At 46.8% G+C, this 22,760-nt stretch overlaps 1 protein-coding gene across 3 annotated transcripts in view; it reads right to left on the reverse strand.

Annotated features, from left to right (window-relative positions):
• Nucleotides 1–22,760, reverse strand: part of cnot4b (CCR4-NOT transcription complex, subunit 4b) — a 44,082-nt gene that overhangs the window by 12,389 nt on the left and 8,933 nt on the right. For 2 of the 3 annotated variants that reach the window (XM_062517656.1, XM_062517654.1), the window contains exons 2-11: nucleotides 17,036–17,395; nucleotides 13,531–13,728; nucleotides 8,945–9,031; nucleotides 8,691–8,792; nucleotides 8,423–8,548; nucleotides 8,066–8,184; nucleotides 6,354–6,557; nucleotides 5,457–5,514; nucleotides 4,783–5,041; nucleotides 2,209–3,093 (exon numbers count right to left, since the gene is read on the reverse strand). In XM_062517656.1, coding sequence (XP_062373640.1) covers nucleotides 2,209–3,093; nucleotides 4,783–5,041; nucleotides 5,457–5,514; nucleotides 6,354–6,557; nucleotides 8,066–8,184; nucleotides 8,423–8,548; nucleotides 8,691–8,792; nucleotides 8,945–9,031; nucleotides 13,531–13,728; nucleotides 17,036–17,209 — 2,212 coding nt within the window. In that variant the 5' untranslated portion in view covers nucleotides 17,210–17,395. The remainder of the gene's footprint in view (nucleotides 1–2,208; nucleotides 3,094–4,782; nucleotides 5,042–5,456; nucleotides 5,515–6,353; nucleotides 6,558–8,065; nucleotides 8,185–8,422; nucleotides 8,549–8,690; nucleotides 8,793–8,944; nucleotides 9,032–13,530; nucleotides 13,729–17,035; nucleotides 17,396–22,760) is intronic. The other variant, XM_062517655.1, reaches the window with a different exon arrangement.

Consider the following 22,760-nt stretch of genomic DNA (forward strand, 5'->3'; position numbering starts at 1 on the left):
CATTCACGTAAGGAAAGCTCCTGTACCTGACTTAGCGCCGAGAAGCGTTCTGCTCACCAAGTGTCTCCTGCTGTAACTGTGCATTCAGACCGAAACCGTCAAAAGCGTCAGGGGCGCCGAAAATCATTAATTTTCTATGGAGAATCAGCGTTACTGGCGTCAAAAGGGCGTTCTGGGGCGTGAGCGTGGCTTCATGGGCGTCACAGGCGTCAAAAAAAAGTTGAGCCTCAGTTAACTTTATGGTAATGAGCTATGACACGGTTCGGCGTCAACCAATCGGAATGTCGAACTCTCAGGATTGCTGCTTATGGTTTGTTCGAATGTTTCACTTCATGGCTTTGACGCTTTCACCGCTGAACTGGGTTGAGCGTCGCGCTATGAGCTTCACCAGCGATTTTGACGCTTTTGACGGTTTCGGTATGAATGCACAGTAACAGTTAGATTCCGTGATAATCGGCGTTGATTGGCCACACCCGACGTGACACAAGCGGCGCGTTCACGATGTTACAATGAAAACGTGATGCTGTGCACACACACACACACACACACACTCCAAAAAAAAAGGATCAGCCCTGTGTCTCTGCAACCACTGCTTGAACCCCACCGCACAGAAGGAGTAAAGACATGCAAAGGCAGAGTTGTGCCAAAACTAAGACACTGCCTTGGAGCAAGGCTGCGAGCAGAACAACGCTTTACTCAATTGAAAAGGGGAAAAAACATGAAAAGATCCACCCTAGAGGAAAGTATAAATTCGTCTTTGTTACATACACAGCCCTCCAAAGCTCTCTTTCTGTGTGTGTGTGTGTGTGTGAGTGTGTGTGTGTGTGTGTGTGTGTCGCGGACCATGAAGCCAAACTCTGTAGATGCCCTGGAGTGAACATCCGTCTGGTGAAGACCTGTTTTTATTGCTCTCACTCATAAATCTGGAAGGTTCCAGAAAGCCAGCCAAAAAAGCAGACTGCAGGGGGGTTATGACTTTGGTGAAATGTCAGCAGGTAGCCTTTTCCTCTTGTCTGAGGCATTTCTGATGTACCCTTCAGAAGTTATGACTAAGGTTAGATGATGGGATAGCTACAGCCTGCTCATCCGGATGGCAACACTTGGCATTCACCACAACCTAAAAAAGGGCACAGCGCCGCAGTAGCGGCGATGTCCTGAGGCTATCCACACTTAAACTTCCTCTTACAGTCAAGACCAGTTCACCCGGATGATGCACTGTGCAGAAAAGCAGCTTGTGCCCCATCCCTGTGCTATGGGCTAAGGGACTGAATATAAGGTGGTGCTGGAAATATGGTCCGATTCCCTCAAGACTTACGAGCCTACGAGGTTAAATTCCCATGTCTGCTTAGCACAGTGTTTTTCAACCTTTTTTGAGCCAAGGCACACTTTTTTCATTGAAAAAATCCTGAGGCACACCACCAGCCGAAAATGTTAAATAAAATGAAATTTTATGGAAAATTAAATTAAATAAAAATCTGTTGCCCGCATTAATGATATCAAGTCATTCTTGTCAAAGTGTCTTGAATAGGAATCAAATGAACACAAAGAAAATTATTTCTATTCACTCTTTTTTAGACCACTTAGGTGAAATTGGATAATTTCCCACGGCACACCTAACAATGTGTCACGGCACACTAGTGTGCCACGGCACAGTGGTTGAAAAACACTGGCTTAGCATATCAGATCTTGTACACGGTTTAGCCAAATGCCAGACCATACTCCTAAAAGGAATGTTTATTGAATGAAACTGCAAACCAGCAAATACTGTTTAAATTGTGATCTATCCAGTAAAATGCATGTCTATTAAGGAGTCTCTAGGTTTAATACGCTGAGAGGTTTGGAAAGAGACAGTGTGCTATTTGATTGCATGACACAGCTAAATTATTCCCTGTACATTTCCATCACATCATTTGAAAAGCACCCTGAATGTGATGTCACTTTTAAAATGAGTGCGAGTCTCTTCTGCCACCTGGTGGACACTTGTAGACTGCACAGCCTTACGCAAAATGCATGACTAATGATGAGGTTCTAACTCTTGAGTTCACACCTCTGATATCTGTAAATGGAGAGATAATTGGTCTGCCAAGTCATTTAAAAAGCATCTATTCCTGATCATGTTAACTCACTGCGGCTTTGTGGCGCTCTTCCCTTCGACAACAAGTGACCACGGAACAGTGGCCTCCATTTCCCAGAATGCAGTGCACTCACCTGTGATGCGGATGCCTCCCAGCCCTGTGCTGTGCGGCTGTAGCTGTTGCGACGGCAAGCTCAAGTCCAAGAAGCCACTGGCCAAGGAGGGAGGCACGATGGCAGAGTTGAGCGAGTTGGCTATGGTGGTGGTGGTGGTGGGGGTGGGCCCTGCGGCGCCGTGCTTCAAGTGCGCGGGGCTGTTACGCATGGGCATCGCCAGCCAGGGCAGACGGGAGACGGACGCGGCGGCCGGGGGCAGAGCGGCCGCAGCGGGACCGGAGCCCGGGTGCGAGGGGGACGTGGCGGTCTGTCCGGGGAAACTAAAGGAGCTGTAGATGGAGCGCTGCTGCTGCTGCTGCTGCTGCTGCTGGTGTTGTTGTTGTTGTTGTTGTTGTTGTTGTTGTTGTTGTTGTTGTTGTTGTTGCTGTTGTTGTTGTTGTTGTTGTTGTTGATGTTGTTGTTGGAGCTGCAGCTGAGCGAATCTTGTTGGGGGCTGATGAAGAGATTGTGGGGGCACACAGTTCAGGAGGAAGTGAGAGGCACCACCGGGCGGGCCTGGTAGAGGCCCCCCGAGTTTAGAGGCAGACGAGGGGGAGGCGGGGGGTAGGCCGGGGTGGTGGTGGTGGTGATGGTGGGGATGGTGGTGGTTCGGGTGGTGGTGGTGGTGGTGGTGATGGTGGTGGGGGAACAAGGGGCTGTGCGGGAGCCCGAAACCCGACGAGGAGGACACCAGCGCGGCCTTGTCCTGCACGGAGAGCTCCTTCTCGATGAGGTCGGCCAGGGCCTTGCGCGTGATGTCGAAGGGGTCGAAGCCCAGGTCGTCCTCCTGCTGCTGCTGCTGGGAGGACGAGCCGAAGCCGAAGGCCGCCTGCCAATCTGTGGAGGAGGACACCGGGATGGTGTCTAGAGACAAGGAGCAGGAGAGAGAGAGAGAGGATAGAAGAGGGAGAGAGAAAAGGAGAGGAGAGAGAGAGGATATAAGAGAGAGAGAGAGAGAGAGAGAAAAGGAGAGGATAGGAGAGAGAGAGAGGGAGGGAGAAAGGATAGAAGAGTGAGAGAGAGAGAGAGAGAGAAAAGGAGAGGATAGGAGAGAAGGAGAGAAGGAGAGAGAAGGGAGAGGAAGAGAGAGAACGAAAGAAAGGAAGAGTTTAACAGAGAGCGTAAGAAAAGACAAGCCAAGAGAAGGGAAAGGGAGGGAGGAGAAAGGTGAGAGAAATATAATTAGGATCCCACTCTCAGGAGAACACCTGCAGGTCAGAAGTACAAAGTCAGAGCTGCTTTAAAGAAGGTTGCTACTTGGCTGCTGTGAACAGACCTAACATTTCAGAAACTAATGTGAGGGCGCCAGTGTGAACTACTGCAATTACTTACGACAAGGACCACTATGCCTGGGCCTCGGCTAATGTGTATAGATGAGAGTAGAAGATACTAGATTTTTAGTATCGGGGATATTTTCTTTTGAATACTTCTACCGGATTCTACTGTGTATCCGTTGTATTAAGTGTACATGTTGGACTACAACTCAGTATATACAGTACTGTACGTGGCTTGGTAACTGTATTGTATTTCACTTATCTATTTTTAGTGTTGGGGGGGGGGGGTTACATAAACCCTGCATTACGTTGGGCTTTGGGGTCGTATGAGGACGGAATATATGGCAGTTACAGTCGCAACAATACAATTGCAGGGATTTAGAGATGATTAGACACATAGGGATATTGGGGATTAGCAGTGGTGTTGTGCTTTGCATTTGTTATTGAGGAAAGTCACGCATACAGATAGTTGGCTGAGCACGAGAACTGACTTTAAAAGCAGCACCAGTTCCAATTGTAGCAAATACCAATACGTCTGTGTGTGTGTGTGTGTGTGTGTGATGTCTCTCCTTCTTACACTGCTATGTAATCTCAATTTGTACATTCAAGGCGTTAATCCCAAACTGAAAGCACTAGCTACGGACCCTTTCAGATTGGCCATTCTAAGTGCTTTAAGTTCTAGATTTCAGAATAAACATCTTAGATACTTAAGAGCTACACCAGGGGTCTCCAATCTCTTTTCCTCTGAGAGCTACTTTGACAAAATGGAAATGGCCGAGAGCCTTTTTTCCTCCGACAGCTAATTTGACAAAAATGGATAAAAGCCGAAAGCTTTTATGTTAATAGTAGCATGCCATGTATTCGCATAGATGATCTCCACCCAAAACTGCTGAATAAGATTTGTATGCTTTTTTAAAAGTTCCTTTCAACTCATTTACCCTCTCTCTTTTAAGACCGTGAATTTGATTTCATAGGAATTTTAACATGTTTCCCCAGGTGACTGAGTTTATGATGAACATCTTCATCAAACGTTTTGGAGAGCTGCTTAGAAACAGGTGGGCAGCTAACTGTTGGAGACCAATGAACTACACTACTAAGTAGTTTATATGCATGTAAACTGACAATGAAATGCTCTGTCTGTCTGTCTTCCTGTCTTCCTGTCTACTTGTCTGCTTCTCTGTGTGATGGCTGGCTGTCGGTCTGCCTGTCGGTGTGTGTGTGTGTGTGTGTGTGTGTGTGTGTGTGTGTGTGTGTGATGGCTAACTGGAGGATGGGCTACCTGAGGCGAAGAGGCTCTGTGGTTCGGGGGCGGTGGGCCAGTCGCTGCCGCCGCTGTGCGGGGAGCTGGGGAACCCGGGCAGGCTGCTGGGCACGGGGTTGGGGTGCCGGAAGTTGCTGTTGTCCGAGAAGAGCGACTGCGACTCGGCCGCGGCGCCCTCGAAGGGCGAGCGAGCCGTCAGCCCGGGCACGCTGATGGGCGCCACCAGGCTGGGCTTGCACAGGCCAGGCGGGGGCGACGGCGAGTCACTGCTGGGGATCTGAGGACGGGAAACCGCACGGAAATTACAGACGACACAAAAAAAACACACACATGCATTTATCACCACGGCAGTTCTAAAGATCTGAACAGAACGGCTATTCTTAGCTATAAAAAAAGGACAAAAACACTGCAAGTTTTTTTTTCTGGTCCCTAATCCATATGTATGGCTGGTGTACATGATCGAAACACCTGTAATTGTGCTTCAAAGAGACACTTTGCTGGGTCGCTAACATCAAACCTGACATGAGAAGAACAAACTCACTCTGCATTTGTCAAACTTAGGAAGGCCGTGACACAGAAGGAGACTATGGGAGCCAAGCGTGGCAATTACATCCTGTGGAGGATTGCGAGCTCCTAAAAGTTAACTTTTGATGTGTGTTTGCAGACGTCCATGTGATCGTGTGCCGTGTTACCTGCTGGCTGGCGTCTCCGTTTCCTATGCTGATGGCTTCTGCAGATTTATCAGTGGGGCTGAAAAAGATGGACACAGGAACAGAGAGAGAGAGAGAGAAAGAGAGAAAGAAAGAGAGAGAGCGAGAAAGAGAGAGAGAGAGAGGGGGGGGTATGAGGTCAGTGCGAGTGTGACATCATCAGTTTGTGTGAGTCGAGCAAGCGCTAGGTTTCAGCCAACGCTGCACCGCATTGCACACTGCTGGCCAGGCTCAGGACGATGCTGTGGCTCTAACGAGCGTTTGACATTGGGAGGCGCTACGCAGAGCAGAAGGGGGGGGGGGGGGAATAGTGCTGCGCAGACTGGAAGATATTTGTGGTTCTATTCAATTTGATTTGTAGGGCACTATTTTTTTTTTTTGCAGCGCCACAGAGTAGTTTTGGAGAGAAGTGGAGCATGAACTGCCAGGGAGCACAGCACAGGCTGCCGGGGAGTGATGAAAGAAAACAGCTTGCACAGGAGACAGTGCAGAACCTCGGAGACAAGACAACTTCCACACACACACAGACACACACTTATTCCACCACTTGAATAGTCAGTTTTGCCTATCTTCATAGTTAAGTGTCCCTAGACACTATGAAACGTAATACTGTTAAGCACAAGGTGCTCCTCATATTGGTCTATGTGGTCAGACATCCTTGAGAAGATTTGGGAGACAGACTTGGGGTCAGCAGTAAATGAATACGCAACACATAATCGTAGGATAATTTCATATGGATATGTAATAAACTATGCAACACTTAAACTTGTAAAAACTATTACAAGGACCAATGGGATTTTACACAAAAGGTCTTTATTCCTGATTGGCTGAAGCGAGGCAGAGGAGGAGGACCATCAGTGGCGACGGCTGACGGGTTACCTGGAGGGATCACAGTTCGAGGAGAAGGGCGAGAGGGCGGGGACAGAGCCTAGGCCGAGGTCCGAGTCCACTCCGTCAGGCGTCATGTGGTCGGAGTCCGAGCCTCCGTCCAAGGGTGGGGTTTTGCGGTGTTCTGTCAGCCCATTGGCTGTCTTCCCTGACGGTTGTAACGACGGCCACGCATCTTTGTTGTTACTGTCGGGCCTGTGGAGAAAGAGAGAGAGAGAGAGAGAAAGAGAGAGAGAGAAAGGAAGGAAGAAAGAAAGAAAGAGAGAAAGAAAGAAAGAAAAGAGAGAGAGAGAGCGAGAGAGATCCACCAAAGTCAGCTTGACATTCACCCTCAGATCTTCAGACAAGTTTAGTGAGACTAGAAGCTCAGGCCACACACACACACACACACACACACACACAGGGTCATAGGTATGTACTGCTGAGTCAACCAAATTCCAAATTCTCAGGTGTATGGACAATATACCTTTGACCTCTACTACGAGTCTGTTTTCACTGCTCACGGGACACTGTGTAGAACAAATGTATATGTATGAACTGTGTATAACCAACGGCAGATGAATCTAAATACTCTCACCCTCACTTCTGCCTGATAAAGAAATAAAGACAATCATTCTCATTTTGATGTGATTCCCTCTTTGAAATACAAATGCACTTACATTTGGTAAACTTAAAAATGACTAATATGATCCTAAAAAAGGATGGTTATCTGAACTATTAAACTTCTTGTTCCCATTTCAGAGATATTCATGTAGCATATTATAAATATTCATTTTTGCCCTGTGGAATTTTCTTGCTAATTGGTTGAATTATCAGGCGAATAAATAAACCATATCTTTGACAGGGTTCACGATAATCAGCCTGTCATATTTTAGGTTTTATTATCTTCTTCTGTTTTATATTTAACCGAGACAATGTAACTACAATTTCCAGCTGGGGTTCATGAATTATCTATAACTTCCTGCAAAACCATTATCTACTTAACCTACATTGTAGTTACTTACATATCAAGACTGCCTTGGAGGCAAATTCTATTCCTTTTAATTAGGGACTCCAAAGGCACTGGCAATACACTGACCTCATCATTAAGAATGTTACAATCTAAGGAGATTGATCTCATTACGAGAAACTGAAAACAAATACCGGGGGCTAAAAATAGACGACAACAAAACCTTTACAACCTCCTTCTATCAGAGACTGGGTTCAGCGGCTCAACCCCCGGTTTCGCTCGAGCACAAGCGTATTAAGTAATGACCCAGAAACTAAAAGAAAGGCTAATTGTGTGCCCTGTCAATCTCACATAAACCGCCAATCTGTCAAATCTGACACAAACCAACCCTACTGGGATCAACAGCAAACACAGAGAGGCCTGCAAATTAGAGTGCTCTGTACCCAAACAGTTTGCAGTGCATGCACACTTGACATTCAGCACTTTATACCTGTATGTCAGTCACATCCTGTCTTTTCAATTATTCTACCCTGCTCTATTTATTCTATTTCTTTCGATCTTTTTAATCTTTAACTAAAAGATAAAAAAATAATCATCAATAATAGTTGGTAATCCCTCAGGATGGCATTACATAGGAAGAGTTTAAGCAATGGCAACATTTCATTATATCTCTATGTGCGTGACGAATATAAAAAGTCAGTGAATCCTTGTTGTGCTGTGTGTGTAGGGAGCTGGGAGCTGGGTGATGGTGTACCTCTGTGTGGAGTTGGACTTGCTCTTCGTCTTCTCGCCCAGGGAGCTCTGCAGGAAGTGGGGGTTCATTTTGTAGAGCTCCTGAAGGAGCTTCTGTTCGTATTCTTGATGCTTTCCCGCCTACGACACACACACACACACACACACACACACACACACACACACACACACACACACACACACACACACACACACACACACACACACACACACACACACACACACACACACACACACACACACACACACACACACACACACACACACACACACACACACACACACACACGTCAATGCCTAAACAATAACAAGAGCATTTCATGCAGACAGTGGAGAGGAATGTGGAGACTGCCCATACCTGCATCTCCTCTTTTGTGAAACTAGCCGCCTCGTCTCCCAACTCGTGTAGATACATGCAGTCTGGTTTGGGACACTGCATGCTCTTCAGAAAATAACTGCAGTATTTTGTTGTACCTAAAGAAGCCTGTTGGACAAACAAAAGGGTCAGGTTGATAAACTTTGCCTGCATTTACATTGTTAATGGAAACACTATTATGTTTTCAAGGTCCTCACATAAAAGTATGGCAAGGTTATGTGAAGTGGTTTGAGTTCCATTAACCACTGACCTTAAGAGTTCTGCCATCAACTACTACATTGTTGACACACTGTATAGCTCTAAGGGCGTCTTCTGAGCGAATATAAGTGACGTATGCACTGGCACTAGGACCCTGCAGAAAAATAAATCAATAAATCAGAGCTCAAAAACAACAAAGTACAATCAACCACAGTGACTAAATGCAACATTCATATCCATTATTCATAATTACATAACTAACACACACACACACGATCAATTAGTGTGCTGTAGTCCGTCTCTCACCTGTGAGCCTGCGTATGATGTGCTGTTGTTGATGACCACTTTGTGAATCTTCCCAAACTTCCCGAAATACTCTGGCCTCTTTAAAACCTGATGGAGGAGAACACGGAGAAAGGAGGTCAACTCACAGCGACGAGGCTCTCGAGCGTAGGATACATTTAACAGTGCTTTCAACGTTCTTTCAGATTTCCCCATCTTCTTAATTTCTTAATCTTAATGATTTCTTAATTCTTCATCCATTTCATTCCTTTACATTTCAAACACAGACCCCAGATGTTGCCATTTGACACACTGTACCAGACTTTGCTTCATATTAATCTCCGGCTTTCGTCTCGACTCTGTCTCAGACCCCAGGAGTGACAGACAGATACAAACAGCTCCAGATAGAGGAGTCAGGGACGGAAGGCCGATCTGCCCGTCATTTAGGGGGCACCGAGACGCTGATTAGCCGGTAAATATTCAAATGAGGGCAATTTGAGAGAGGCTGAGGGAGGTTAATTTGGTGGGCTGATGGAGGGAGTGGGTGTTTTTTTTTTTTTTTTTTTAATGGAGGGGCTGATTCTCCTGGCTCGCTTGAGAGTCACTGTAGGGGGCCAATCAGTGAGGAGACAAGGAAACAACCGGGGCTCTAATCCTAGGAAGTAAACACACACAGAAGTGAATGAGACGGTCCTCAAAATGGGTCCGTCTCAGTCTCAGACTGTTTAGACAGAAAAATGTAAATATAAATATAACAGGCTGGGAGCCTACTGTATGTATTTTCCACACCATACATGGAAGCATAATGTATAAACAATATTATTCAAAAAGCCTTCACAGGGTACACAAATATACAACATTACTAAAACGTTCAACTTCCACAGAGAAAACGCATTATGACAGTTTAAACAAAAACTATATTTTTATTGTTATGGCTGAATAGGTTGATTGTTCTATTTTTCATTTTTCCAGAGACGTGAGCAGCTATGACCATGTGAAAAACAAGATCAGTACAAAACAACAACAACAACAACAACAACAACAACAACAACACAGGAACAAGGCCACCGAGAGAGATTGCTTTCCAGGGAATGGATGACTGCAGGGATAGATGGATGGATGTATACACTGACAAGACAGCCAGAAAAGCAGACCTGTTGAGAGGACAGGCGTGGGCAGAAAAGAGGACCAACAGAAGTGTGTTTGTGTGTGTGTGTGTGTGTGTGTGTGTGTGTGTGTGTGTGTGTGTGTGTGTGTGTGTGTGTGTGTGTGTGTGTGTTTTCCGGGCGGAAGTTGTTCACACCAAGACACAGGTCAAGGCATTTCAAATGAGCAGTGACATTAACTTGAAACAGCATGTTTGTTTACTGCCGTTAGCTCAACATGATTTCACTTGACATCTGGCCTATGAGACAATCAGAGTTAGACTGACTCCAATCATCCATTACACGGGGGAGTGAAATGTGAGAATGTGAAAAGTGATTTGGGTGCATCTGGTGTTCAGATAAGTATATCTGTGTGTGTGTGTGTGTGCGTGTGTGTGTGTGTGTGTGTGTATTGTGCATTTGTCTATGAGTGTGTTGTGTGTATGCGGCTGTATGTGGTGTATTTGTGTATTAGTGTGGAGTGTATGTGTGTGTGTGTGTGTGTGTGTGTGTGTGTGTGTGTGTGTGTGTGTGTGTGAGTGTGTGTGTGTGTGTGTCTGTGCTCTGACTGTCTCATTCAGCGGAGCACAGGCAGGCTTTTGAGATTCTGGTCACTGGCGGGCTGTGACCAGACTGCGGACGGTTTCTTTGTGGTCTTTGTTTGACCACAGCACTTGCTGCACCCCCTCCCCCTTCATCGCCTCCTCCTCCTCCTCCTCCTCCTCCTCATCTTTTCACCCAGAGGAAGCACAGCAAAAACAAAAGTAGAAGAAGCAGAAGAAACATAAAGCTAGATAGGACAGGACTATGAGATATGAGATGAGTTGCAGATAGGGTGATAGGGGAGAAAAGGAACCACTCTCTCTCTGTACGCATCCATCCAACCACAGTGAGTGAATTTGGGTTTTAGGTTGCTTTCACACTACGTCCGTTTAACTGTATCGGACCCGAGTGCGGTTACTTCTACCATAGTTGGTCTCTGTTCACATTACCTGTTTGTCTGCGCACCCGGCTCCGTTTGCGTCATAAGTACTACTTCTAGACACGAACTTCCAGAATTCTGTTTACAAATATCACTTGGCAACACAGCAGAAGCCGGTGCAATGAAGAAGACAAAGGTAAAGATTCTTTATAATTGCTTAGCAACCTGCTCCAGCGTTCTAGCGAACCGGACCCCAGACCACCTTTTCAAGAGGACCCGGGTCCGGTCCCGGATGGCACCCGAGTTCGGTATGGTTGCGTTGACATTATCAAAAACAGCCGAACCATCGGACCAAACGAACCCGGGTCCGGTCCAGAGGACCTAGTGCGAAAGCGCACTTAATGTCATATCAGCACCTGTGGTGTATTGCACTGCAATGCAAAAATGCATTGCGAAATCTATTAAATAAAGTTACATAGATAAAATGAATGACAAAACAAGATGCTTCAAATGCATGTGATCTGATAAGGGTTTTGCGGTGCTGTCATCAAAAGCAGAGGATCCATCCAATCTAAGAAGTTCCACACCTTCATTATGAAACCTCTTGCGTGCAGCTGTACCTCTTAAGTCGCCAGGGTTCATAACCTAGTACATGTGAGGAGTTCAGATGCGAAACACTCTAAACGCCATCTCCGTCCAAGAGTGAGATAACAACGGTGAGTAAATGCTCTCCGTAAATACGTATGTGTTGATCTCAAAGAGCAATCCCAGAAGACAGGGTTAAGCTGTGACGACGAACGAGTCGTTGTAGCAGCTAACGGTCAGTCTTCCTGGCTCTGGGCATTGGAATTGAATCCAACTCAATTCCCAACGCTTTGTGCCCCTGCTGGACCTCTCTTCCGCCCTGGCTGGGTTTTCCACAAAGGCCCGAGAAGACGCGAGGTGAGCCAGGAAAAGGCTGTTTATGGGGGGGGGGGGGGGGGGAGAGCACGTGGCAATCCCACATTGGCACCCTCTCCAAACGTCTGGCAACGACTTGCAGCTCAACCCCCCCCCCCCCCCCCCCCCCCCGCCCCCTCCTCCTACCTGGATTGTCTAAACACCAGGGTCATTTTAGAATGGCCACGGGGTCAGTTGCCAGCAACATTCAGCAATACAGCAAATCACCAACGGCAAGACCTGTCATGTTGCCACTCAAGTGCCAAAGCAGTAAGCAAAAAAAAAAACTTACACTGGCAGGTTGCCACTAGACGTTCATATTTCACTGGATGCTGGCGGCACTGTATTTTGGATTACAGTGAGTGCCAGTGCACGCAGTGTATCTCGACACAGCTAAGCAGCTCCCAGGACGGCCGAGCTCGTTCTGGCAAACCGCAAAAATATATAAAGAGGTTGGACGCAGGTTGGGAGCTAGCCACACAAACAAGTCAAAAGGATGCATGGGATTTATTGTGAAACACTGTCCTGTAGACTTGTCTTGTATTGTAAACAGTGCTATTGTAAGACAGGATGGATGTCGAGTGAGGCAAGCAAGTTTGGCTGGACATCGGCGTGTTCAAACGTCTGCCTTCAGTCAACAAAGGCCTCACAACAAAGGCCTCTGGTCAGTCCTCTCGGCAGCCCCTCACTTGTCCAGAATTCAGGTTATTAATGCTAATTAGGACGGGGCAGGTTGTGGACATTTGGCAGAAAGCTCGCCCATTTAAACCCTGGGCACTTCCAAAAGGGGACAAAAGAGGATACTGGGCACAGGGATGCCAGGGGGACAGCATGCTGGTTTGTGTCCATGTGAAACCAGACACCAGACTCATATCATCAGACTCAATGATCAACAAAACAATGACTGATGGAGAAAAAGTGCTATTAAAATATCCTGTGCTAGCAAGCGTGCGTTTGTGTGTGTGTGTGTGTGTGTGTGTCAATTTTCCAGGGACCCATTTTGGAAGTATGACCATTCCCTCAAATTGGCCAAACACAACAGAAACCACTTGTTGTTTGCCTCTAAAAAGCCAATATCATTGAGAGCTACAGTAAAACCAAAACTACATTTTTTATGGGATGAACACAAAACTTTTTCACAAAACAGCAAGCACAAGCACAGCATGTCTTTTCAGGTCATTGTTGCATTGTGGGAAGCCTATACAAAAATAGCCAGTTGGGCATTAGTGTGACCCTATCCTAGACATGTACGTGATGCATGTTGTGTACATTGAAATATCTACATATATGCAAGAGTTTCAGGGCTTTGGAACTCAGTCATTGTTGTGTGTGATCGAGAGAGAGAGAGTGAGAATGTATGCATTGGTGTCGATTAAGTGTGAGGGAGTATAGGTGACTGACGAGAGAAACTGGGCGCGGTGTCTGCCTGTAGATGCATATGTTCCTTTGAGTGTGGTGTCAGTGTGTGCGTGAGTGTATGTGTGTGTGTGTCTTTGAGTGCGTCTGTGCATGCGTGCGTGCATGTACCTTTGTGTGTGTATGTGTGTGTGGTGTGTGTGTGTGTGTGTGCGTGTCTGTGCATGCGTGCGTGTCGCAGGTCTCACCTCGGGGTCGGCGAGCCGTTGCGACAGCCCCACCACGAAGAGCAGGTTGCGCTGGACGACGCGCACGCTGGCCAGGTGCTTGCGGTTCTCCGTGATCTTCTGCTTCTTCTCGTTCTGCTTCTGCTTCTTCTCGTTCTTGATCCGCTGCAGCTCCTCCTGGGACAGCGGCTTGTACACGGCCGGGTCCTCTGGGTACGGCTAGGGAGCGCAGAACAGAGAGAACAGAGAGAACACAGAGAGAGAGAGAGAGAGAGGGAGAGAGAGAGGGAGAGAGGGAGAGAGATCGATCAAAAGATTGCACGTCGCTGAGACAGAGGAAAATCAAGCCAGACACAAAGAGAGACAGAGACAGAGGCAGACAAGAGAAGACAAGAGAGGCTTTGAAATGAAGTGACTCGAGTGAGGGAGAGTGAAATCAAGTGACAAGTGAGAGAGTGATAGGTAGCAAAAGAGCTTCGCACCATACACGGATATGCAATGTGCTGACAATGGCAATGGCGAGACAAATGTTTTAGCGCTGTAGAGACGGTGATGCACACATCCCTGAGAAAGTTGGAACAGGTGCACGGGTCATTACGTAGCAAGTCAGACAGAATCCAGGAAAATGGGTGCCACAATGTCTCAGATGTTGCACAGTAGTTTGTCGACATAATGTTTAGGCTCCAAAACGAATACCTGTATCACTACTTGTTTTATTCAATTCCAAGGTTTTCAAATGTTCTATTTCCTTGGAATTTTACATTAAAAAAAATGCCTCGTAGTGAGAGACATGATTGGACCTTACTATCAAAAGTATCATTCCTAGCCTGCCCTAGTCTAACCGTGTAGGGGTGCGTTTCCCAAACAACTATGGAGGGTAGCTTTTAACTAACATGGTACGATGCATCGTTCAACTAACCGATGGAAGACAAACACATTCTCAGTGTGTCTGGACCATGACAAGTTTGTCTGCATGCCCACTGATTTTTATATAGGCGTACAAAAAGGAGTACAAAAAAGATTATTGAGTATTTTATGTTGAGGGTGTTATAAACTTTTATACCCACATGACAACAATCAGTATTTTGTTGGCAAAAACAACAATACTTCATTATATGTGGAGAACTCAAATATTGGCAAACATTAATAGTCATGAACATCAGGCAATGAAAGACACAGGATTTGAACAGAAATATTTTACAGGCCTTGATTTTGGGACCAATTCATGATGTAGACAAGGTCGGAACAACATCTGAGACATGTCTGAGGCAACAACAATCTTATCTGATGTGACACGTAATGACCTGCATGGGACTCCTTTAATTGCTTGTCTGTTAATGTTAATATATCAACATAGGCCTACTCCTCTCGAGCAACTCACTGAGATCAGACATCACATGGTGTGAACAGCATGAAGCCGCAATTCAACACATCCCTCGTAGAAGTCAGCGTCAGACTTCAAAACAAACATATTTCACAAAAGTGGCACCACCAACGCTCACTAAATGGGACACCCTGTCTGCTCTGCGCCTGTGCGGGCTACTAACTGAGTCTGGGGGAACATCAGCGAGGAGTTGTCCCAAGATTGATCCAACGGCGCTTTTTCTCTGAAGTTCAGAGAGACCGCTGACAATATCGACTTGTCTGAGTGTAACACGGGAGAGGACATCTTCTGAAACTCTTCTTGCTCGCCCGCTTATTATGCGTACAACTTTCCCAGTACTGCCTCTCTGTTAGCGAAACCAAAGCCAAGGCCTTCCCTGGCAAGATTAAATGAATGCTGGGTAGCGAGAGCGACTCTGAAGTAGACGCTCTGATGGAAATCAAAGGCACACACCTGAGCTCAACTGGGCTAGACTGCACACAGCACTGCGGAGATTCTCACAAGGCAGTGCATGGGGGGAATTTAAGACACAGAGGCAGGCACACACACACACACACACACACACACACACTGAACCAATTGGTTCTCGAGTGGTTCTCATTTACATAAAGTTAAGGATTCACCAACTTTGTTCGCTTTCCTCTGAGAATTCACTCTCATTTCACCCAATCAGAGTGAATGTCACCCCCATTCAACCTGAATGAGAACAAAGCGAAATTTGCTGCAATGGAAACCCATCGTTTAAAAAAGTGGAGACAAGCCACTCTTTTAGAACCTAAACAGAGAGTTCGCTCCTTGTGTCTCTGTACGGCTTATCATCAGAGGAAGGACATTGTACACTGGCCACTGACAATCAGCTAGCCTAATACTGAAAGCTGTTCAACTTCCTTCAACATGATTCTGTGGGCATGCCATTATAGCCAGATGGTGACTGAGGACTAGCAGGTACTTTCCAACAGTCAGTGTAACACTAAACTGAAGTGAGGACTGTCGCCAGCATCTGCATTAGTCGATCGTCTCCGTCCTCAACATTACATCTCTCTATCCAGGGCTCCCGCACCTGCCAAGCGCCAATGGCGAGTAGATTTGTGTATTGGCGGCTGAATTATGGCAGGTACTGCGCCACTTTGGTGCGTGGAACACTTCTGCTTAATTGGCTACTTCAGTATGTCACGTTAAACTGGCTTGCCATATGAACACCGCTTTACGTCAATGTCCTGTTTGCCCTGTCGGGAAATCTCTTAAACTTATTTTCAGATATCAATGTTGACAGGTACGGTCAGGATTTACTTTCCGATAATGTCCGACGGAAAATACATCATCCTGCTTGTTATACAGCTACGTGCCAAAGCGAGAAAAGGAAACTTCACAAGTCTTCGTTCTGCTGAGAAAACAAAAAGCTCAACACACAAATAGAACTTTAAAGTTTCAGATGACGCAAGTTGCACGGCTTGCTTACTTTCGCTTTCAATGAAGTTCCATTGCGATAGCAAACAAACTACTCACAGAATTATATAAATGATGTGATTCATGGCTCAAAACCCTTTGCCATTGTCATAATATTTTTGCAGTGGTCATTATAGGCTACAAATTTATTGGACCTCCAAACACTGGGAAGGCCCATTCATGGAACTTTCTGCAGCACTATTAAGCGGCAAATAATGATACTTTCAAAGTAGTTAGTAAAAGCATTGTTTCGTTTTGGCCACCAAAATATATTGAATTTTTTTGCATCTACCAGCCACTTTGGTTAGTAAAGCGAAAAAAAATAATTTCCAACCCCTATCTCTATCTACATCTACATCTGAAGACCCAAAGTCCAGCAGGCTCTTTCCAGCGGTCAGGCTTCCTCCAGCTGAGGTTCTGCTCAAGGCTTTCTCTTGTTACACATTGCAGGAAATGCTCATGCAAATTGACAAATAGACCATATTCAGACAACTGAAAGATCGGCAATTTGTTGGTTGGCGTCCTGAAGCGTTTTTGTTGCTCAATTGGTATAGCTGGTAGAGCAAAACACCAAGGGCATGGTCATGAATACCAGCTCTTGGCCACAGCCACTGATGAAGATGTGCATTTATACAATACTGAGTGTTGCTTGTGAATAAATCAATGCAAAGTAAATGTCAGGTGGAGGGTTCGTACCTTTCTGCAGGCGGGGCAGAGGCCATTCTCGTCTGTGCGGATACGGTGCCAGCAGAAGCGACAGATCTGGTAGCCGCAGGTGCACGGGAAGAAGTTGACGTCGTCGATCTCCAGGGGCTCCATGCACAGGGGGCACTCCATGGGGTCGTCCTTCAGCTCAGGGCTGCGGGACATCCTACGGCAGGGGAGATGCAGCGGCGGCGGCGGCAGCAGCGGCGGAGGCGGCGATGGTGGTGGTGGAGAGGAGGAGCAGGAGCCCTCGAGGAGGAGGAGCGAGAGGCAGCAGGGAATAGGGGGAGGGACGCCGATGCTGATACGGTCCTTCGTTCTTACGGCGGGTGTGGGGCCGGAGCTCAGGGGCTGAGGAAGAGGAAGGAGAGGAAGAGGAAGATACAGTGAGCTGTAACACAATCTAGCGGTACATGGACTCAAAAAAAAAAAACTCAAAGCACGGTGCAGGTATTTTTCAACCGTCTTCCTTTTCCACATGTTCAGACAAACCATAGAAATATCTTGTAATTTCCTAGGACAACATGTGGGGCAACGGATAAGACGGAGATAAGTCAAGGTCCCCTGACAACATTGTTCACAGTTCACTCAGACTGAAATAAACAGGTTGATAAAAATGTTATTCCTGGCAAGCCAAACAACCCATTTACTGAATTGGCTATAAACTGTAGCTTAAGGAAATGTCTAATGGATTAGCCAATTTGGACACTACAAAGGAAGATTTAGCCTAATGCACTCAAGATAAGCTCAACTAGACAGTAGGATAACATGGTCTGAAGTGACAGGAAAGGAGAAAGGAAAAATGGAAATCCTCCAGCCATCTAGTGAGGTGCAAACAGGCTGTAGGATTCCACCACAACATTTTCAATTAAGCTCCCTTTAATGCTTGTAACTGAAGAGTGTGGTGTGTGTATGTGTGTGTCTTCTTGATATCAGTGTTTGGAGAGAGAGAGATAGATAGAGAGAGAAGGAGAGCATGAGAGAGAAAGAGAGAAAGAGAGAAAGAGAGAGACAGAGAGAGACAGAGAGAGAGAGAGAGATCAGTGGCGATAGGGAAGTGGAGAGCGAGAGAGAGAGAGAGAGAGGGGAGGCGTTATCGACCCATCGGCCAAGATGACAGCTAGCCCTGGCGGTTAAGCAGCAGGAGCGTAATAAGCAGTCATAGTGGACGAGCACAGAGACCATCTCAGAGCCTCCCTGCTTATTGCCCAGTCAGTCATCTGGCCTGGCCAAAGGCAACAACAAACACTTTTCAAGCTACCGGCACAGGGGCCCTGCTACGAGACATTAACGGCATGCATCTGTCCCAGCCACACACACACACACACACACACACACACACACACACACACACACACACACACACACACACACACACACACACACACACACACACACACACACACACACACACACACACACACACACACACACACACACACACACACACACACACACACACACAGTAGATGTCTTTCAGGCCCACGCTCCGCTGCTGGCAAAGCTATTCAGAGAACTGGGAAGCAGAGCAGGGTTGTCTCTCCACCAAAAACTACACGTCACGCGTCGCTGCAAAGTTTCCATGATAGCCTTCCCTCCACAAATCACAGGTAAAATGAGTCTATGTGGCTGTGCTGCACACATGCTGTCTGGTTTGTGTGCTACAACAGTGAGAGGCAGTGTGTGCCTCTAACCTGCTAAACTGTTTCGGAGCCAAAGAACTGGAGAGCTACCGAGTGGGAACCAGCACCAGGGCGGACACTTGAAAGCTTCTTTGCAAAACCATCCTCACCACAGAAGGGAAATAAATAACCCATGTAGAGATGTAACACTCATGAAAATGTAACACAACGATTACAGTGACCAAAATGATCGTGGTTATCGTATTATCACAGTATTTTTCAAATGTACTCAACATGTTTCTAAGCCTACCACCAATGATGGACAGAGCTGATAATTGGCAAGTCCTGCATGCACAATAGCGACAAAACGGAGTCAACAGAATAGCACAGCGTCTTGTCATAAAAGTGGTGTGGCTCCTTTAATAGCCAAAGACTCCCTTTTTGTGCTCGGTGTGTTGTCAGTGCAGAGGGAGAGAGAAAAAACATACACAGAAACTTATAGCAGTTAGGTGGGCTGGCGACTGAGGTCAAATTACTGAATTGTTGATCACTAAATCAAGCTGCAACTCTTTTGATTGAAGCTATATCTTGTGCATGCCTCCTACTCACAAATAGCCTACCATAACGAAGAGCCAGGGCGATTTAACATTTTCAGCTCTGAACAAAACCATTCACAAATTATATCAATAAAAGCAGAATATGCAGAATATTCAATGCGTCCTTCCTGGTGGGGATGAAAGAAAGAGGCAAGAGAAACAAGAAAATCATAAGAGTTAAAAACTAGCTTGTCAGCTTTTGACAATTTCTATATTTTACAACATATCACAAATGAATGGCCGCCACAAGTTACAAGCCACAACCCCATCATCATGCCACAAGCGTTTATCACAACAAACCTCCAATATGCAGTAGGCAGCTGTATGAGTGATAAAAAAGTTGAAAGGCTCAAAAGTGTTGTCATTTATCCTACACATTTGGAAGATTCAACAGAGAACCATTCCTGAGAGGGCAGGCCTGTGAAAATGCCCTCAGCAGATTCACAAATCAAGCAAGGTTTATTTGTGTTTGCAGTCAGCATGAAATATGCGTAGCAGTGGCAACTGATTTCAAACACATAACAAGCCCATATTGCATACTGTGCCAGCGCGCCTACTTTGGGGACTCTGGATGCTGGAAAGAATTCCATACACATTTTTTATACCATGGTAATCCAACACAGTAATACAAATAGTATGTGTTAAATTACAATCAAAACGGTAATTGTTACTGTCAAAAATTGCATCGTAATTTACCATTACATGGTAACCAGTGCATGAGACTTTAAGGACTTGTGTTTACAGTTTTTAGCAGATGCTTTTGTCCAAAGTGACTTGCGATGACATCAATAAACATTACATTAACATTAAAAATAACATATAAAGTCATTTAACCTGAATAACATTTCAATATTAGTAATAGACTACATACAAATTTCACAAAATAACAGCAATAACCATAAACATACAAACCACAAACCGTTGAGAATTAAATGACGAGGTAAACGGATGAGTGTTTGAAGTTTAAGTGTTTAAGCGTTAACACTTTCCTTTGCTATTCTACTCTAAACATCACACACCACTAAAATAAACATGACGGAATTAGTCATCATCGTAGTTCTGCAGAAATGTTATTTATCATGTCGGGAACTCGCTCCCATCACTTCCACCAAAACGGAAGACATGAGTCACGGCAAAGGCACCAGACAACAACTTCCAAGAACTTTCCAGGTGCAGAGAGAGGGTGCTAGCAGAGTCTCATAGAGCATCAGCTAGATCACCGACTAAACATTTCCTTCAGTGTACCATCAGCACTGCGTCGTTAAGCTACAGAAATTCACCAACCAGTGAAAAAGGGTGATCTGTCATAGAGCAGGGAGTCAGGGACTGCAGGTCTGTGGTGTCGACACACTTCTGTGGTCACTGACGACATGTAAGTGCACCATATCAAAATTCAACACAACTACATCCGCTTCCAGGTACACAAATAACTGAACTTCCTCCAGTCAGAGCAGCGTCTGTGTGTGTGTGTGTGTGTGTGTGTGTGTGTGTGTGTGTGGACAGTAGCAGGTTGTGCTGCACAGCCTGGCCTTACAAACAATGGCTCAGGCAAACAGGCCTGCCGCTGCCGGCCTTCTGATCAACAAACAAAGGCAAAGAGCTGCGGAGGGGAGGGGAGGGGAGGAGAGGAGAGGAGGAGGGGGGGGGGGGGGGGGAGGGTTAGTTGGCTGGCAGTGAGTCATCCTGCTCAGGCCTCCTTCGCCACCAGTGTGCACAGCAGGCAGTGTGCGACTGACCCCAGATCAGTCCGCCTCCACATGGCTCGGTACCCAGGAGGGTGTCCTGAGGACGCTGGACAGAGACTGTAGGTGTTGAAGTAAAACCTCTCAGGGCCTGGTTGGGCTGGCTTGGCTACCGTCTTGTTTTGAATGTTGTGAGCTACGCCGCTGGTGATCGCACACTGCTTTCAGATGCACGTCTGTGTGTGTGCGTGTGTGTGTGTGTGTGTGCTTGCTCATCTCTGCACGCATACATTATGCACACAGTTTGAGGGTCTAAAGCAGACAAGAGTGGGAGACTGTGCTCAGAACTCTCAGAAGTCCAAATAAACACAGCAGGAGAGAAGGCACTCTAAGAGAGATAGAGAGAAAGAGAGAGAGAGAGGGAGAGGGAGAGCAAAAGAGAGCACAAGGGAGAGAGAGAAAGGGAGAGAGAGAGCAAGAGCACAGCAGGAAAGAAGGCACTCTAAAAGAGAGAAAGAGAGAGAGAGCACAAGAGAGAGAGAGAGAGAGCGAGCGAGCGAGCAAGAGAGCAGGAGAGAGAGAGCAAAAGAGGGAGCAAAAGAGAGAGAGGGAGAGAGGGAGAGAGAGAAGGAGGCGATGGAGGGGGGATGCAGAGAAAGAGATAGAGGAGGAGGACAAGAAGGGACACAGAGCCAGAAGCACAGCAGAGCACAGTGGAGGCGAGTGGAGTAAGGGTTAGGGGCAACAGAGGTAGGAAGGGCAGGGGCGAAAGGGGGGGTGATGGACTACCTCGCTAAAAATACCCAGCGCTGGTCAGCGACGGTGGGGGCCGGAGGGCGGAGCAAGCGTGTGAGATCTCTCTTTAAAAGGGGAAGTGGAAACGGCAAGCGGGGGGTCAACCCCCTCGACAAACCCTCGCACCTCCCACTAAACCCCCCCTCCCCAGACCGCTCTACATGTACGGTCATCTTCCCACCTCAACGGCAGCCCCGGCAGCCCCAGAGCAGGGGGGGGGGGGGCCCACGAGGTCCAGCCCTGGCAGTGCAGTGCAGTGCAGCGTGGCCTCCGTCGGCCAGATCAAATTAGTAACAGGGCAGGGGGGTGGTTATCCAGAGGCCAGGGTTTTTTTTTAGGGCTGTAACAATCACACGCCTGGATATTAGCGGAGCAGTGTGATGGTGTGTGATGGTGTGTGTGTGATGGTGTGTGTGTGGAGGTTGGGGAGGTCCTCTGCCACAAACAGGTAAAAGACATACAGGTTAGAGGTTAACTGCAACCAAAAAGGCAACCACTATTTCGTCAGTAACCTACTGAGCTGCAAGCACAATACCTACCTACCTAATACGAGGGGCCGATCCAGAACAATGACTGCAACAACAACTATGACAGCCTCATCTTAGCAAGCCAACAAGGTAGCTGAAGAGGGAGGCCCTGAAGACGTTGAACAGACCCCTGAGCTTGTTTACGTGGCGGAGTAGTCGCTTGCGCCACTAGGAGAAATGTAGCACAACGCAGAGAGAGAGGGGGGGCAATAAAAGGCCCCCTGGTTGAACTTTGGACGTACGCGCGAGACCAGGGAAGTTTACAATGCCGAGAATAAAAGCGGCCATGTTCCCACTGTAAGGCCGACCCCGCAGCACTGCCCACAGGGTCAGGAAGTGGGGTGACCTCTCTGCTCTAGCTGAGCTGAACGAGGAAACTGAGAACCATGGGAAGGTCTGTTATGAATTAAAATGGCATTCATGAGCAAAGACGCACATCCCAATAACAGTACCAATCTGGCATAGTTAGCGTGCGAGGCTCTTAAAGGGACAAC

The sequence above is a fragment of the Sardina pilchardus genome, chromosome 17 (assembly GCF_963854185.1).
Source record: "Sardina pilchardus chromosome 17, fSarPil1.1, whole genome shotgun sequence".
NCBI classification, from domain to species: domain Eukaryota; kingdom Metazoa; phylum Chordata; class Actinopteri; order Clupeiformes; family Clupeidae; genus Sardina; species Sardina pilchardus.